Raw genomic sequence first — 18,482 nt, 5'->3', positions numbered from 1 at the left:
CGCGAGTAGGGGAGGTGCAAAAGGTGCCAGCCGAATCCCAAGTTCACAGGCTTCTCCCGCCTGTGATTTCTATGGGTCTCCGCCTTTGCCATGGCGGTCAGACCCTGCTTTTCACGGAGCAAGTTCCTCCCGATCGGAGGAGCTCCGCCATTGCCAGAGGCGCCAACCCGGAAGTGAGAGGCGACTCTTAACTTTGAACAGGAGGCCTACACCATCAGCATTTATTAAATTTGTATACCACCCTTCAGCCGTAGGGTCCAAACACACAAAAATCGGAAGTTTCTTCACCTCCGCTTTTCCATCCGGTTCAAGGACACATTCCAGCAAGGCCAAAAAAGGCAAGCTGGAGGAAGCTGTGGGGCGGTGCCTGTGTAGGGAGCAGGGCCTATAGAGAGTCCCCAAGGCTGTATGGGGAGGCTTAATGAGCCACATTAAGCCCCCAGACCTGAGGTTCCCCCTCCCCTGGATTAGATGGTGGCATTTGCCTCTTTGGAAAGGCAAGCGTCTCTTCCAGATGAGTATTCAGCCTAATTTGTTTGTGAGGAGATTAGATGCTGCGGCATCAAGCAGCTGTTATCCCACACTTTCTGGCGAATTGTCCTGTCAGCTTTCCTGAGTGGGGAAAATCCACTTTGGGGGAGTGAGAGGAGTTAGTTTTGAAAGAGCTCCGAATCAGCCTTATTGGCACACTCTGAATTTACTGAATACAGTGGTACCTTGAGAGCCAGTGTGGTGTAGTGGTTAAGAGCGGTAGTCTCGTAATCTGGTGAACCGGGTTCGCGTCTCCGCTCCTCCACATGCAGCTGCTGGGTGACCTTGGGCCAGTCACACTTCTTTGAAGTCTCTCAGCCCCACTCACCCCACAGAGTGTTTGTTGTGGGGGAGGAAGGGAAAGGAGAATGTTAGCCGCTTTGAGACTCCTTAAAGGGAGTGAAAGGCGGGATATCAAATCCAAACTCCTCTTCTTCTTCTTCTACCTTGGTTGTCAAACATACGACTCCCAGAACCGTTTGAAAACCAAGACGCGGCTTCCGATTGGCTGCAAGAGCTTCCTGCACTCAAGCGGAAGCCATGTCGGATGTTCAGCTTCCATAAAAAGTTCTCAAACCGAACACTTGCTTCCAGGTTTGCAGCGTTTGGGAGCCAATTTGTTCAGGAGCCAAGCCTTTCGGGAACGAAGGTACCACTGTAAATGCATACCTTCCAAGTGCCCAGGAACAAACAGGACATCCCATTTCCCCCTGCACAAGATCTCGGTGGCCATTTTGGGCGCTGTGCTCTCACATAGTGCAATCGCCCTGAAAAAACTCCCGGGGGGGGGTTGCGATATCACACAGCCCCCCCCAAAGCGTATGTTTCTGGGTGCTGTGTGAGATCTTTCCCCGAGAAAAGGGGAGAGCAAGGCCCAGGTCACATAACTCACCCAGGAGCCCATCCCGGAAGACACATGTCCTTGGTTTACTTCAGAAAAAGTTGGTAATATATATATACAGTGGACGCTCGGGCTGCTAATGTGATCCGTGCGGGATGCACGTTCTCAACCCACAGCATCCACAACCTGCAGTGGCGTGTCTGCGCATGCATGGGTTGCGATTTCGCACTTCTGTGCATGCGCAAAGCGCGATTTAGTGCTTCTGCACATGCACGGCCGCCGAAACCCGGAAGTAACCCATTCCAGTACTTCCAGGTTTCGGCGGTCTGTAACCCAAAAAACCTGAAGCGTCTGTAAGACTGTGTGTGTGTGTGTGTGTGTGTGTGAGAGAGAGAGAGAGAGAGAGAGAGAGAGAGAGAGAGAATATAAAGACTGAGGGCACAAGGAGAAAGGGATGACAAAGGACGAGATGGTTGGACAGTGTTCTCAAATCTACTAACATGAGTTTGACCAAACTGCGGGAGGCAGTGGAAGACAGGAGTGCCTGGCATGCTCTGGTCCATGGGGTCATGAAGAGTCGGACACAACTAAACAAGATATGAATGAAATAAGCAGCCAATTTAGTAACCAGGCTTCTCCTGATTTCCAGATCCTGGAAGGAACTCCAAAAACCAAGCCAGGTTCTCCCTCCCCCAGGCAATGTCTCCACACGGCTGCCAAGCTCTGAAACTAAACTTGGCTTCTTGGGAATGCCAGAGAAGTCTGTGGAACTCATCTATTCTGAGAACAAACTAGGGTCTCTTTTTAGCTTGGTGGGAGGACCTTGGGCTTCTAGAAGCAAAGGAAGGGATCGCAGCAGCCGTTTTCTGAATAGTGTAGTGTTAAGAGAGAGGCTCTTCTACAGACGCTGAACCTTGTCTTCTGTGTTCGCACCTAGAGCATCACCCCAAAGATGTGTGTGGCTCTTGGGATGCTGGGAACACGGAAAATGTTGTCCGTCTTCATGATCCTTGCCGCTGTTTGTCTTCAGGGCACCTTGGTCCAGCAGCCTGGGACAGCGGAGCGAAGGAAGCTATTCTTCGAAAGGTTTAGACGATTGGAAGAACAGGTGAGCCTGGCATGGATTATCATTAACCTAAATTCACCAAATAATGTTCTTGATAGTGGGTCCTGCCATCTGCCCAATGTAGATCTGTATCTATTATTGTGGACTGCAATTTGCTGACAGTCTAACCTGGTTAGAAGCAACTTGTTAAACTCATTCGCAAACTAAAATCCAAATCTGATCATTCAAATTCCACAAATATTTAATTTGTTCCAGACTTCAAATTAAACTGCGAAAGTTTGTCCCTTATTTATGTACAAGGTTTTGTTACCCGTGTTCCCATCTCGTCATAACATTTATTCTAGCTCAGTAAAACTAAAATCGTTGAATTGCACAACGTTTTGAAAAACCAGCTTCTTAATTATTGGTATTCATGCCTTTTGGACATGTAGATTGTGTATCAGGTATTTTTCCATACAAAGTTTGTTTGCTTTTCAAAATTAAGATGCTAGATTTATTACTAGCCCTTCACAGTAAGTTCCCAGGGCAGGAGACAACAATATAATATACAGTTACGAAAATAATAAAACAATTACAATTTAAAAAAACAACAACAAACTGTAGTGAAATCATTTCAACCAGAACAGTAAGTTCTTTGTGGGTTGCACAGAATAAAAACAAGTCTTTGTTCTTCATCAAAGGCTGGAAATTAATTTTTTCCCCATTTTATACCTTTGATTTGAACTTAGCATTATTCCTGGCACTAGTAGATATTGCTCTAATAAAATATCCAGGTTATCTTTGAGGTGCTCTTTTGTTCTGCCTTGATATTCCCAGCATGTCTTCTTGTTGGACTCAGCCTTTTCACCTGTTAATTTCTCAAGAGAGCCGATCGTACACAAGACTTTGTAGTTAGATTTCTAGCTAATATTTGTTTGGGTTTAAAAGAAGATCTAAAACAATAACCACCTAAGAAAATAACAGTGCAGGATTTACACAAAGCATAGTGGCACAAGGCATCGCTTCTGATAATAATAATAATAATAATAATAATAATAATAATAATAATAATAATAATTTATTTGTACCCCGCTTATTATATGAACTCTGCCATTGACACCCAACTTTGTCCAGCTTCCATTGTGTTGCATTTGCAAAATGATGTACTGTATTAAATAAACGACAAAACCTGTTATGTTCAACTGACCTACTGGAGTTAACAGAACAACTGCACTATTTTGCAGCTGCATAATAAGTAGTAGTCCTTGAGGCAGAATTCAATTCAGCTTGCATTAATTAAATGTGACCTTACCTAATTCACTGAAATCACACAGCCATACTTTGAAATTCTTCAAATTTTGCATTGCTCTTCTCCAGCCAATTAAATGTGTCCAAAAATGCATATGCTACTGTATAATGTCTAATAAAGACATGTGTTAGTGAAAATTAAATGCATTAACAATACATTATTGCTTTGCAAAGATGTGCATATTGGACAAAGCTGCAGGCAAAAATGTGTCTATTAAGAATAAAATCTGGATGAATTTTCATTAGGACTTGCAATCTTTGTTATATGTGAAGAGCTTTACTTAAAACTGGGAAGATGAGAAACCAGAACTGGCAGATTCAATCATCCCTGCTCAGAATGCTCCTTGCAAGCTACTAAAGAACCATAACAAATACATTTAATGCACATGACCTCCCTTTCAACAATCCCGGGAGCTATAGTATCCCTCTCACAGAGCTATAATCCCCAGCACTATTAACAAACTACAGTTCCCAGGATCCTGGGGGTGAGGAGCTATGTGCTTTAAAAGTGTGTTGGATATGCTTTAAAAGCGTGGTGTGGATCTGCCTCAAATGAGAAAAGGATATGTTTAGCCTGGAAAAGAGGAGACTGAGAGGAGATATGACAGCCATCTTCAGATATCTCAGGGGCCGTCACATGGGAGATGGCGCAAGCTTGTTTTCTCCTGCCCTGGCAGGTAGGACTTGAACCAGTGGCTTCAAGTTACAAGAAAAGAGATTCCGACTCAATATCAGGAATGAACTCCTTCAGGAAGTGGTGGACTCTCCTTCCTTGGAGGTTTTTAAGCAGAGGTTGGGGGGCCATCTGTCAGGGATGCTTTAGTTGAGATTCCTGCATTGCAGGGACTTGGACTAGATGACCCTCGGGGTCCCTTCTAGCTCTTCAACTCTATGATTCTAGAATGAAGACTGGGAGAACTCCCTTGGGAGTCTTCTCCCACATGGGGCCAGGGTCCTAAATACAGTGGACGCTCGGGTTGCGAACGTGATCCAAGCAGGAAGCACGTTCGCAACCCGCAGCATTTGCAACCCACAGCAGCGCGGGTTGCGATTCAGCGCTTCTGTGCATGCGCAAAGCGCGATTTAGTGCTTCTGCACATGCGCAACCGCCGAAACCCAGAAGTAACCCGTCCCGGTATTTCCAGGTTTCGGCGCATCCATAACCCGAAAAAACGCAACCTGAAGTGTCTGTAACCCGAGGTATGACTGTACAGTGATACCTTGGTTTCCGAACAACTTAGTTGTCAAACAAATTGGCTCCCGAACGCTGCAAACGCAGAAGTGTTTTGGTTTGCGAACGTTTTTCGGAAGCTGAACATCCAACCTGGCTTCCAATTGAGTGCAGGAAGCTCCTGCAGCCAATTGGAAGCCGTGCCTTGGCTTTCGAACGGTTTCAGGAGCCATATGGATTCCCGGAATGGATTAAGTTTGAAAACTAAGGGAAAATTAGATATACTAAAGACCAAAAGTTCATCGAGGACTGGGGAAAATTGGTGGATTATCTGAAAAACATATGCGGTGTAAATACAACGCTAGTGGGATTTCAAGAGGCACTGTAAAAAACAAATAAGTATTGTTTATTAGAAATAATGGGAGTAAGGAGGAACAATGGCAATACGAAAGAAGGGAATGTGTATTAAAGGTATAAATATGGATGATTGTCAGAGACGCTGAAGGAAGTCCAAAACAGTCATGATTTGTTGTATTCGGGATAAAATGTATAACTGAATGAAAACTAATAAAATTTATAAAAAAAAAAAGTTTGAAAACTAAGGTAGTACTGTATCAGAAAACCAATGGATCCATTTGAACCGAGATGAAATGAAAACCGTTGTGGTTCACGGGGGAAAGAGAGCTTTGCTGAATAGCACCAGTACAGTGATACCTCGGGTTACAGCCGCTTCAGGTTGTGTTTTTCGGGTTGTGGACCGCCGAAACCCAGAAGTACCGGAACGGGTTACTTCTGGGTTTCGGCGGTTGTGCATGCGCAGAAACACTAAATCATGCTTTGCGCATGCGCAGAAGCACCAAATTGCAAGCCACAGGCGCGCAGACGTGGGTTGCGAACGCTGTGGGTTGCGAACATGCATCCCACATGGATCACGTTTGCAACCCGAGCGTCCACTGTACCAGTAAAGACAAGGCCAGGAGTCCAAATGGGGAGAAGGCAGTGGATGTTATGGTGTGAGTTGTCTGCCCAGCAACCAGCTATAACAGGCGCTGATAAATAAAGCAATTGATTCTTGAGTGGCACCCTTCCCAGGACGAGCAGGAACAGCTCAAGGAAGACTCCCAATTTAGAGAAATGAAAGGGAGCGTTGTGGGTTGTTGGGTGGGAGGTGCAAACACCCATCTTTGCAGGCCCTCTGGCCCTACTGAGATAATAGCGATAACTCGCTGCTGTGGTCGAAGCAGGAGACATCTGTTTGCAATCCTCTGTGATGCTCAAGAGAATGCACCCGCCAAAAATAGTGGAATCAGCAGCTGGCGGCAAAGAAGTCTGGGTGCCGCTCCAGTCGCCGTGATTCATTAGGCTTGGGGTCATGTTTCCCTTTAAAAGTTAGTGGGAGTAGCTGCTGTTGTGATATCTATTCAGCCCTTGGCAGCCCTGCTAGGATTAGCCCATAACCTCTTCCCATCAACCACAAGCGTGTGTTAGATTGTGCTTTATTATTATTCATAATAAACTGAGGCAGCGCACACGCCATCCGTTGAAGCACACAGTTTCCCATAAAGAATCTGGGGGAACCTTAGTTTTTCAGCGGTGCTGGGAATTGTAGCTTTGTGAGGAAGTAAACTGCAGTTCCCAGCATTTTCTGGAGGAAGCTAAGTGCTAGAGTAGCTGGGGCAACTCAGTCAGATGGGTAGGTTACAAATTATTATTATTATTATTATTATTATTATTATTATTATTTAACAGTGCTTTTATTCTTAAAAAAAGTTTAGGGGTACTCTCATTTCGACTCAAGAAAACCACCATTTTATAGCTCAAATCAGGGAAAATAAATACAGTAAACGGACAAAAGTACACAAAAGTTCACAAAATGTTTAGGGGTATACATACCCCTGCGTACCCCCATAAAAAGCACTTATTATTATTATTATTATTATTATTATTATTATTATTATTATGGCAGCCAGTCTGCATTTCACAGGCAGCTCTGTACAAGGAAGCCTTTTAATGTGCAATTTTTATTATGTTTTTATACATGTCGGAAACTGCCCAGCGTGGCTGGGAAAACCCAGTCAGATAGGTGGGGTACAAATAATAGAATTATATTTCTATTGTTATTGTTTTTCTAGAATGGGAGCAAATGAACAAGAGCCGCCTTTTCACCCCCTTCGTTTCCCCCACAGCAATATTTCATGGATAAGGTGAAATTCAGGGGAGAATTGCAGTGGTCGGCCACATCCCTGCCAACAATGCTCAGATGAAAATAGGACCATTTCTCACTCCCCCCCCCCAACAACCCACCTCAACTCCCTGTTTTTTATCCCCGCTCCCCGGCAGAGCATTTCCTGTCGGAAGAAGGGCAAGAGCCATCACCACAACGGGCACGGCACAAACTCCCTCTGCTGTCCTGAGAAAAACCCTTAAACCCCCCCCTTTTTAATCATTTGGTAGATTTACAGAAAGGAAAAAAGCACGCTGGCAAATGAATTTTAGAAAGGGGCTATATTAGACGCAGTGCAGGATTTACGTATAAGCTAAACAACCTATAGCTTAGGGCCCCACTCTCTTGGGGGCCCCAAAAAAATTTAAAGGGGGAAAAAACTGGATGTACATTCCCAAAACATAAGATAAAAAACAAATAAAATAAAACCTACATACAGCAACAGTGTTTTGTGTTGTGTAGGCTCCTATCACGTACGGTAAGTAATGGGCCCCGCCTGCTAGCCTGCTCCCTAAAATATCACTGGTTTGTTCATGTCTATATATAGGGTGCCTACATTCTGCATGGACTGGTTGCGTGACAACGTGTGCAAATGGCTTGAGATACCTGTTAGGTCCATAAATTACCATATAGCATATATTCAACACAAAAAAGAGCAACGATTTGTTGTTGACAAAGGACAGCTGGACATATAAAGGGCCCCATTACCTTCAGTAGCTTAGGGCCTCATCAGACCTAAAGCTGGCCCTGCACGGATGCACAAAGCATTAAAATATATAAATATCAAGATTCCTTATGCTCCATTCCTCTCCGTGTTTCCTCCTGCCCAGGGCCCTGCCCTCCGCCTACCCTCCCAGAGCTGGCGCATCAGCCTCTCCTCCTTCTTGCCTGCTCTCGAGTTGTCATTATGAACTGCCCAAGAAAGGAGGCCAATAGCAGAGGCCATGGAGAGGCAACGGGATAAGACCTCACAGCTGCCGCCACTGCAGCCGCTACTGCCGCCTGGGACAAATGCCGTTTCATCCTTCTTCCTGAGCTTGGCGGCGACAGCAGTGGTGGGGAAAATCGGGACATTCTGGGATCAAATCAGAAGCCAGGAAGGCTTTCGAAATTCCCGGACTGTCCCTGGAAAATCCAGGACATTTGGAAGGTGTGCGGCCACCATCTTGCTTTCCCCAGAAAGCCCTGTTCTGAGGTCTTGTTTTGAGTTTGAACCCCACGTCAGGCAAAATATTCCTGCATTGCAAGGTTGTTGGACTACATAACTCTCCCGATTCTGTGATTTTAAGTTCATCTCACTGGAGACCATTAGCCCAAGTTATTGACCTAACCCAAGGGTGTCACAAGCTTGTGACAATTACAGTCTCCATAACCATTTACCTATTGATTTTTGGAGCTGTAAAACAGAGGGTTGGAAGACCTTTGGTCCTCCAGATGTTGCTGGACTACAACTCCAATCGTCCCTGACCATTGGTCATGATGGCCAGAGGTTGATAGCGAGTCAGAGTTCAGCCGCACCTCCAGGGCACCAGGATTTCAATCCCTGGCCTATCAGGAACTGCTATGAGCAGCTTCACAATGTTTGAGGAACAGATGCTTCCCCAAGGGAGCTTGTCAGCTAGGAAATAATGACGTGAAGCGTTGCGGATCAGAAATAGCAAAATAAGCCCATTAATAAGTCACTCGTGAATGGTTTCCAGTTAACACTATAAATAACGGAAGCCCTTACTGTAGAGATATAAATAGAGTAGAGTGAATTCATGGGCTCCAAGGAGTCCAGTGGAAAAATATAACCCTGCCTCCAGATCCTAAGATCTCGCTCAACCCATTTCACAAGCGCACATCAGATTGCCATGTTCCTGGGAGTGACCTCGGTAAGTCTGCTCTGCCCAGCTCCATCCCTTTTCATGACATTCTATGTTCGGCGCTATGCACATGTGTGCGATTGTGCATCATTCGGACGCGCCTAAACTGGGAGCGGCCTGTACAGTGGTACCTCGGGTTAAGTACTTAATTCGTTCTGGAGGTCCGTTCTTAACCTGAAACTGTTCTTAACCTGAAGCACCACTTTAGCTAATGGGGCCTCCCGCTGCCGCCGCGCCACTGGAGCATGATTTCTGTTCTCATCCTGAAGCAAAGTTCTTAATCTGAAGCACTCTTTCTGGGTTAGCGGAGTCTGTAACCTGAAGCGGATGTAACCTGAGGTACCATTGTACTTGGCTGGACAACTGCACTGCAAAATGGGGAGAATTTTGAAGGTGGGCTGCATCTGGGCTTGCAGCTTGCTTCCGAAATTGCAAATTAAGTCGACTTGCCTTTCAATGCAAGCTGAATCAAATTTCTCCCCTGTTCCTATCTGGAGATAGTGCCGGGGGCCAGATAGAAAGTACTTAAGGGCCACTTTTCGTTCTCTGCCCCTTCCCTCAACCCTTTGCTGATGCAAGTCTGGATCTGCAGTGTGCCTCACATTCCTCAAACTCTCTAGGAGCCCTCCAGAAACCTAACTGGGTGAAATATACTCGGAGTCGAGAGTGGATTTCATGCTCTTTATTCAACTCATAGTGGTGAGGAGGAATGGAAGTTCCCCCAGAATGTCTGCTTTATATACATTATTTACACAATGGGCCCCACATGATTGGCTAATTCCAGGATTCACCTGTAGGCCAATCAGGTTGCGGATTCACTTCCACCTGGAGCTGGATTGGGTGGCTCCTGTGGACCAATCAGACTGCTGCATTATGAATCCGATTGTTCTAGGACCAATCAGACTGCTGCATTTTGGTTCCTATTCAACTCAGTACATAACACTGGCTTTTTCTCCATTCCGCCCTCCCCCTAACTGTTTTCCAGTTCCGGCGGTTCCAGGAGGTCACCCTGACGCACCTTCAGGAGATTGCTGGGAATTACAACGTCTCCTACAACATCGATGCCAAGTTTGAGCAGCTGCTGAGCAAGCACCAGGGCCTGGAGTCCGCTGCCAACGAGAGCCACGCAGCCACGCAGGAGGAGCTGAGCCACTTGAAAGCTCTGGTGAAGAAGCTGCAGAACAAGGGCAAGAAGCAAGACTCAAAGCTTGGGGCCCTGGAAGAAGCCTTGCGCGAGAGGGAGCGCGAGAAGGCGGCAGAGATGCAGCAGGAGCGAGCGCTCCTGGCCAACTTAACCCAAGAAGTTGAGAGCCATCGAGAGGACACCCAGGCCGTGCACGCTGGCCAAAGGGTCCTCCAGAAAGCCCTGGAGAGTCTTCAGGATGCCCTCAAAAGCCAGGGGAGCAAGCTAGATGAGTTGGAGCAGCAGCTGAAGAACCCCGCACACAATGAGGTCCTTCTGCCGAACCCCCTACCTGCGGCTCAGCTGCTGAACCGCGTCCCACAAGAGCAGGAACCAGAGGCAGCCGGCGGGCAGAACCCTACCGTGAAAAAGCTCCATGGGAAGCATCGCCAGAGGAAGAAACTGCTCCAGGAGAGCATGCGGCTTGCAGCCCAGTCTCAGGGCAGAGGGCTGCAGAGCGGACCCCCTCCAGGTCAAGAAGCTCCCCAGCGGCAGGAGGCAGAGGCAGAACAGCCTCATCCGGCGGAGCCACAAGCGCTCAGGCAACAGCAAGCGGTCATAGACAAGGCCCCTGAAGAGCAGTTGGAGTCAGAGGCGCCTCGGAAACCAGGGACAAGTAGGTGTAGATGAGCTCAACCAGGTTTATCCTGCCGGAATGGCCCAGCTAAGCTACCCAGAGGTGGTAATAGCAGCAGTGCTGTATAGTCGATAGCCATTGGTAGCTTGAAGGAGACTTGGGAGATGGCTCAGTCAGTAGAGCGTGAGATTCTTAACCTCAGTGCCGTGGGTTTGAGCCCCACGTTGGGCGAAAGATTCCTGCATTAGATTAGATGACCCTCATGGTCCCTTCCAACTCGACAGTTCAATTATTCCCTTACCACCTTTGGTCTTGGGAACCTCTCTCCTGGACTATCTTCGCCAAGAGGGAACAATTCACATCATACATTTAAAGCATTCATTCAGACATATCCTATAGCTAATGGCTTTTTTAAAAAGGTAAAGGACCCCTGACAGTTATGTCCAGTCACGAACGACTCTGGGGTTGCGGCACTCATCTCGCTTTCTGGCCAAGGGTTTCTGTTTGTCCACAGACAGTTTTTCCAGGTCATGTGGCCAGCATGACTAAGCCGCTTCTGGAAAAACCAGAGCAGTGCATGGAAACGCTGTTTACCTTCCCACTGGAGTGGTACCTCTTTATCTACTTGCACTTTGACTTGCTTTCGAACTGCTAGGTTGGCAGGAGCAGGGACTGAGCAACGGGAGCTCACCCGGTTGTGAGGATTCGAACTGCCTACCTTCCGATCGGCAAGCCCTAAGCTCAGTGGTTTAGACCAATGCTCCATAGATAATTTAAATAATCCTGGCAACAAAGGGCATCCATGACATGTACCTCTAGAGAGTAATTTTTTCTTATGAGCATCCATTGGCCAAGTTATTAGCTGAGAGAGTATGCAGAATCTATACTTATCCTTTGTCTAACTATTGGACTACATCCCCATAGTCCCAATATTGCTTTAAAAATGGCTATTTAATGTGGTCAAATGCTTTTTCAGTATCCATAAAAAAGAAATGCTCCCATTCTTTTGATTTTTAAACCATGTAAATAACTTTTAGGGATGCGGAGGGTGCTGTGGGTTAAACCACAGAGCCTAGGACTTGCCGATCAGAAGGTCGGCGGTTCGAATCCCCGTGACGGGGTGAGGTACCGTTGCTCAGTCCCTGCTCCTGCCAACCCAGCAGTTCTAAAGCACATCAAAGTGCAAGTAGATAAATAGGTACCACTCTGGCGGGAAGGTAAACGGCGTTTCCGTGCGCCGCTCTGGTTCGCCAGAAGCGGCTTAATCATGCTAGCCACATGACCTGGAAGCTGTACACTGGCTTCCTCGGCCAATAAGGCGAGATGAGCGCCACAACCCCAGAGTCGGTCACGACTGGACCTAATGATCAGGGGTCCCATTACCTTTACCTTTAAATAACTTTTATGAATTTACTTACGCTCTCAGCCATTCTTCTGCCTTTTGCAAAGCCTAATTTTTCAACATATTGATAAAATTTCACAAATAATTGAAATGTTGGTCCTTAACTTTATATCTCAGATGAGCAGTGCTATTGGTCTCGGGCAGGGGCAGTTCCCAGATTTTGCACATGTTAAACTTGTAGCCTTGATCGCCTCTTTCTCTCTCTTTCCCCACAGTCTGCAACGTGGATTCCATGCTGTTTTTCCCTAACGCTTCCACAGAGAACTTTGCCACGTTCACGCCAGGTTTTCAGGCTGGCCTGCTTGAACTGAGTCTCTGCAGTTGGGTGAGCACCAGTGCCAACTACCTGGGCACCATCCTGTCCTATGCCACTGAGGATAATGACAATAAGCTGGTACTCCACGGCCGCGATGCTGCACCCCGGAACTCCATCCACTTTGTCATTGGCGACCCTGCTTTTCGGGAGCTGCCGGTGGGACGGATCCTGGATGGCAAGTGGCACCACATCTGTGTCATCTGGTCGTCCATCCAGGGGCGATACTGGTTCTATGTGGACAGGAGGTTGGCTTCCATGGGCTCCAAGTTCCAGAAGGGCTACGAGATTCCCCCCAAAGGGTCTCTTGTATTGGGTCAGGAGCAAGACACAATGGGTGGGGGGTTTGAACCTTCGGAGTCCTTTGTGGGCTATCTGGCTGGCCTTGCCATATGGGATCGTGCGCTCTCACCCGGAGAGGTCTCGGGCATCGCCATAGGGAGAGGCCTGCCCCGTGGCACAATCTTCACCCTGGCAAACGTCTCTGCTCTCCACGGAGCGCTGCAGAAGGTGAACTGCACTTGCCTCGAACACTGCCTGTAATTCTCCCCATTTCATACCCACACAGGGCAATCTGCAACCCAGACGGCTAGGATAAGCTTGGGAGCAGGGTGGGGTTGGGGTGCCGCTTCTCCTGAAGTATAATGTGGCAAAGATATTGTTGAAGGACGCTGTGGCCACCTCGGAGGCAGATAGCTCCCGCCTCCACCACCAGCAGGTTCACAAGCCAGCAAAAAATAAATGAGCTCTCAGCAAACAGGACAATGGATGGGAGCTCAACTCAGCACTGTCCATTCAGAACGCAGTTTACACCACAAAGTGTTGGCGATCGTTCCCTGTTTAGCTCTCCGGTACCTGCCCTTCTTCTGCCCTTGCGATTACCTCCCTCCATCCCCTTTGATAGTCTCTGGTTATTTCCAGCTGACCTGGTTTGAAAGCAAGCACCTGGTGCGTTTAGTTTGACAAAGCATTGTCCGTCCGAATAGCAAACTCAGATCTGGCAGCAGGTTGGACCATGTCAGCTAGTTTTTCAGCATCCTTTCTAACTGTTTTATCACGTTGCATCAAGTACTCAATATACCACAGTTTCCCAGTGCATTTGACTGTCCTTGCTACTAAAAAGTCTGATTTATTTTTTAAAGTGGGTTTGTAAGAGCACCTGATCCACTTTAATTGCTGATATGGGATTGAATCCCACCAGAAAATAGCAGCAGTCCGGATTCTGGAAGCGACTCCAGCCCTCTGGGCCTCACCTCTGAAGACAGACTTGCCATTTCTCCCCCTCAGCCTCCTGCCACTTCAGGCCCATTCTGAATTGATTGTAAAAATGGGCAAGTGAGTTTTGAGAACCAAACTGATGTGTTGAGAGTGAAAGCTGGGTAGATCCTGTCCGGTTTTTGGCTATGTACTGCCAATGCATTTTTTGTCCAGTTGCTGAAGCTGCAGTGGCAGCAACAACACACCTCTTAACAGCACCACTGCAGAATAGTGGGAAACAGGAGATGACAAGGCTCAGCAAACTCGACAACACTTTTAGTCAATGGGGCTTGTGCAGGAGAACCTCCTGGTACCTTGTGCTTCATCTTATCTTTCTTTGCTTTTTTAAAAAAATATTTTCAGTTACAAAAATCCAATATATGCCATATTATATCCATACCAAATGACCATTCCAATTCAAATATCAATCACTTAAAATGCCAATTACACGTTTTAGATAGCCCCCCACGTACTAGATTTCAAGGTAAGATAATTTCATTTAATTCTGCTTCCAAAGTCTTATTTAATCCAATTACATTTCAGTATTCATTGCAATCCCTTATACAACAGCTACAGTGTTTTGCCTGTGTATCATCTTATCAATGAACAGTTACAGATAGGTAGCCGTGTTGGTCTGCCATAGTCAAAACAAAAAAAAATTCCTTCCAGTAGCACCTTAATGACCAACTAAGTTAGTTCTTGGTATGAGCTTTCGTGTGCATGCACACTTCTTCAGATACACTGTTGCATAGTTTTATTGCATATTCAGTGGGATATGTGGATTGTAGAGGGTTCTTAATTCTAAGACCCTTGGGTATAATGTCCAGGTTCTTGCATTTAGTAAGAAAGAAGATATCAGTCTGTACCTGTGCAAGTTTCTTGGTGAGGTTGATGGACTTCCATTTCATGCGGCTCAATGTGGTGCCTTCCATAGTTCCAGTTACAGATAGGTAGCCGTGTTGGTCTGCCATAGTCAAAACAAAAAAAATTCCTTCCAGTAGCACCTTAAAGACCAACTAAGTTAGTTCTTGGTATGAGCTTTCGTGTGCATGCACACTGGTATCTGAAGAAGTGTGCATGCACACGAAAGCTCATACCAAGAACTAACTTAGTTGGTCTTTAAGGTGCTACTGGAAGGAATTTTTTTTGTCTTATCAATGAAGTGAGCAATGCGTTTGGAGCAGTGCCTAGGGCAGGGACGGAATTTGATTTTGCTTGCATTTCGATGAGAAATGGCCTGATTCAAACTTCTCGAACCAATACACGAACTGAAACAGCTATCCTTCGAAATCTATGGTTGTCCGAATTTTGCGATGTGATTCTTTAACCAAACGATGTGTCCGAAAATGCATATACTTAAAGAGTGCGTAGAGATGTATACGTAAGTGAAAATAGCATATGACGTTGCATTGCTTTGAGGGGCAGAGGAATCAGAAGAACTGCATGCGAAACTGGTGGATTTACATGGATTCAACAGCAAAAACCTGCACATTGTTGTGGAAACGTTGAGAACTGGAAAAATGGGACACTGAAAAGGACTCATTCGTCCCTCTGTACCTCAACGCCTGCCCCTGTTTTCTGCCTGCTCTTATCCAGGTATTAGCACTGCAAGATGGATGACCTGAAGACCCCACAATATTTTTCTCCCAGTGCCATAGTGTAGTGGCGCTGGCACTTTCCATCCCTATGTGAAAAATACATTTGGCAGCCATGCCGTTCTGTAGTTTCATAGTGGTGGAGGGGGGGACATGGCCTTCCAGGGCTGTATTCTGCTCAGAAACATCCAGCCCATGACTCAGAAAGGCTGACTATTTGGTGTAAAGAAATATCAACAACCTCGGATCTGCAGATGACACAACCTTGATGGCAGAAAGTGAGGAGGAATTAAAGAACCTTTTAATGAGGGTGAAAGAGGAGAGCGCAAAATATGGTCTGAAGCTCAACATCAAAAAAACGAAGATTATGGCCACTGGGCCCATCACCACCTGGCAAATAGAAGGGGAAGAAATGGAGGCAGTGAGAGATTTTACTTTCTCGGGGTCCAGGATCACTGCAGATAGTGACAGCAGTCACGAAATTAAAAGACACCTGCTTCTTGGGAGAAAAGCAATGACAAACCTAGACAGCATCTTAAAAAGCAGAGACATCACCTTGCCAACAAAGGTCTGTATAGTTAAAGCTATGGTTTCCCCAGTAGTGATGTATGGACATGAGAGCTGGACCATAAAGAAGGCTGATCGCCGAAGAATTGATGCTTTTGAATTCTGGTGCTGGAGGAGACTCTTGAGAGTCCCATGGACTGCAGGAAGATCAAACCTCTCCATTCTGAAGGAAATCAGCCCTGAGTGCTCACTGGAAGGACAGATCCTGAAGCTGAGGCTCCAATACTTTGGCCACCTCATGAGAAGAGAAGACTCCCTGGAAACGACCCTGATGTTGGGAAAGATGGAGGGCACAAGGAGAAGGGGACAACAGATGACGAGATGGTTGGACAGTGTTCTCGAAGCTACCAGCATGAGTTTGACCAAACTGCGGGAGGCAGTAGAAGACAGGAGTGCCTGGCGTACTCTGGTCCATGGGGTCACGAAGAGTCGGACACGACTAAACGACAACAACAACACATGGTGTGCAGTGCATGGATTTTCCTTCCTGATACAGTTAGGGTTTAAAAAACTATTTTTGTTAAATGAAAAGCAGCTGTGAAAAAAGCAGGCCAAGTTAGAAACGGAGGACTTGTGCAGCAAGTGGCTGCTTAACCCGACTCCCAACTCCAAATTCCCCCCTCTCCCCTTTTGCTGCAGGGGAAAATATACAGGATCCGTCTCTCTCTCCCCTTATGAGCAGAAAAGCAGCTGGGGTGAGGCAGGTTTGAGCAGAGAGGAGATAGTAAGTAAATAAAAGGGTTAAGCCAGCTCTCCAGACACCGAGTCTCCTCTCCCTATTTCAGCCTCCCATTGACTGCTTTTCATTTAAAAAAAATACAGTGGTACCTCGGGTTACATACACTTCAGGTTACATACGCTTCAGGTTACAGACTCTGCTAATCCAGAAATAGTGCTTCAGGTTAAGAACTTTGCTTCAGGATAAGAACAGAAATCGTGCGGCAGCAGCAGGAGGCCCCATTAGCTAAAGTGGTGCTTCAGGTTAAGAACAGTTTCAGGTTAAGAACAGACCTCCGGAATGAATTAAGTACTTAACCCGAGGTACCACTGTAGTGGAAGGAATAGGGGAACTGCCCATCACATGTAATTTGCCTCTTCCTTCCAGCATTCATCCCCATCTTTTAAAAATAGATAACATTCTTGCTTATTGCTAAAAACACATCTGTACTGGAGAGGACCACTAAACGGAAGCATCCGCTGCAAATTTAATGTAAAGTCCTGCCATGTCTCCTGGAAAGTTAAGACTTCATAACTGGCAAAGATAATCCTGAAATATTGCAATGAGCTCCCTCCAGCTGGATAATTATAATCTTCTCCCAGGTTTCCCACCCATTTTGTACTTCTCCTGTCCGGTTCCAGCCCTGCTGCTCTCTGCTTCCACAGCCCCAAGCCATGTTTAATTTTGCTGTATTGTATAAAGTGAAATACATATTGGAGAGACCCACTATATTCTCCCCTCATTATTGTTGCTCTGGCCTCTATCTGTCGGTTTTTATCTAGTTTGGAATACTGTGTGCCGTTCTGGTCTCCTCACCTCAAGAAGGATGCTGTAGAATTTGAAAAGCAGAGTAGGAATGAAGAGTTTTCCATATGGAGAAAATTTGCAGCGTCTGGGACTTTTTAGTTTGGAGAAAAGGTGTTGAAGAGGGGACATGACAGAGGTGTACAAAATAATAATAATAATAATAATAATAATAATAATAATAATAATAATAGATTTTTACTTATACCCCACCCTCCCCGGCCAGAGCCAGGCTCAGGGCGGCTAACACCAATAAAATCACAGTAAAAACATAAGGGGGGGAGGGGGAACCAATTTAAAATACAGGTTAAAATGCAATTTAAAATGCAGCCTCATTTTAAAAGTAGCCGATAAATCAAGACCACAAGGGGAGGGAAACATAAGGGCCAGACTGAGTCCAAACCAAAGGCCATCTCTCCTAATACTCAAGGGGTGTCCGATGACACCAAACGTTGCAAGATTCGGGACAGATAAAAGGAAGGGCATCTTTGCAGAGTGTGGGACTCTTAATCTCAGAGTCGTGGGTTTGAGCCCCGCACTGGGGAGAAAGATTCCTACACTGCAGGGGGTTGGACTAGATGGTCCCGTGGGGTCCCTTCCAACTCTACAATTCTGTTTTTATGGAACTCACTCCTGCACGAGGCAATGAGGGCCACCAACGTAGATGGCTTTCAAAATGAATTAGGTAAATTCATGGGAAATAAGGCTATTGATGGTTACTAGCCATGAAAGCTCTGAAGTGCCTCCACAGTGAGACACAGGTTTCCCATCCATTTTCTAAGTACAGTGATACCTCGGGTTACAGACGCTTCAGGTTACAGACGCTTCAGGTTACAGACTCCACTAACCCAGAAATAGTACCTCGGGTTAAGAACTTTGCTTCAGGATAAGAACAGAAATTGTGTGGCGGTGGCGCGGCGGAAGCAGGAGGCCTCATTAGCTAAAGTGGTGCTTCAGGTTAAGAACAGTTTCAGGTTAAGAACGGACCTCCAGAACGAGTTAAGTTCTTAACCCAAGGTCCCACTGTAAATATGAATTAACAGCTGTCAAGACAGATCCATGCAGTCAGGACAGGAGTGGG

The 18,482-nt window shown here is 46.3% G+C and overlaps 1 protein-coding gene across 2 annotated transcripts; it reads left to right on the top strand.

The window, feature by feature from the left end:
* Positions 1-1,797: 1,797 nt before the first annotated feature.
* PTX4 (pentraxin 4) lies at positions 1,798-17,326 on the top strand. 2 transcript variants are annotated; one of them, XM_083711615.1, is made up of 6 exons: positions 1,990-2,480; positions 9,971-10,784; positions 12,363-13,528; positions 13,603-14,326; positions 14,881-16,700; positions 16,933-17,326. In XM_083711615.1, the coding sequence occupies exons 1-3, from the start codon at positions 2,325-2,327 to the stop codon at positions 13,001-13,003; spliced, it is 1,611 nt and encodes a 536-aa protein (XP_083567741.1). In that variant the 5' UTR covers positions 1,990-2,324; the 3' UTR covers positions 13,004-13,528; positions 13,603-14,326; positions 14,881-16,700; positions 16,933-17,326. The 2 variants fall into 2 exon arrangements, with proteins under 2 accessions (XP_083567740.1, XP_083567741.1); XM_083711614.1 differs by having other exon boundaries at positions 1,798-2,480; positions 12,363-14,326.
* Positions 17,327-18,482: the final 1,156 nt, after the last annotated feature.

The sequence above is a fragment of the Podarcis gaigeae genome (genome assembly GCF_964106915.1).
Source record: "Podarcis gaigeae genome assembly, chromosome: 14".
NCBI classification, from domain to species: domain Eukaryota; kingdom Metazoa; phylum Chordata; class Lepidosauria; order Squamata; family Lacertidae; genus Podarcis; species Podarcis gaigeae.
This window is presented reverse-complemented; position numbering and strand designations above follow the sequence as displayed.

Coding starts and splice junctions, on each gene's coding strand:
- PTX4 (XM_083711614.1), top strand. CDS start 2,325: ATGTGTGTGGCTCTTGGGATGCTGGGAACACGGAAAATGTTGTCCGTC. Junction 2,481..9,970: donor TTAGACGATTGGAAGAACAG/GTGAGCCTGGCA, acceptor ACTGTTTTCCAG/TTCCGGCGGTTCCAGGAGGT. Junction 10,785..12,362: donor GCCTCGGAAACCAGGGACAA/GTAGGTGTAGAT, acceptor CTTTCCCCACAG/TCTGCAACGTGGATTCCATG.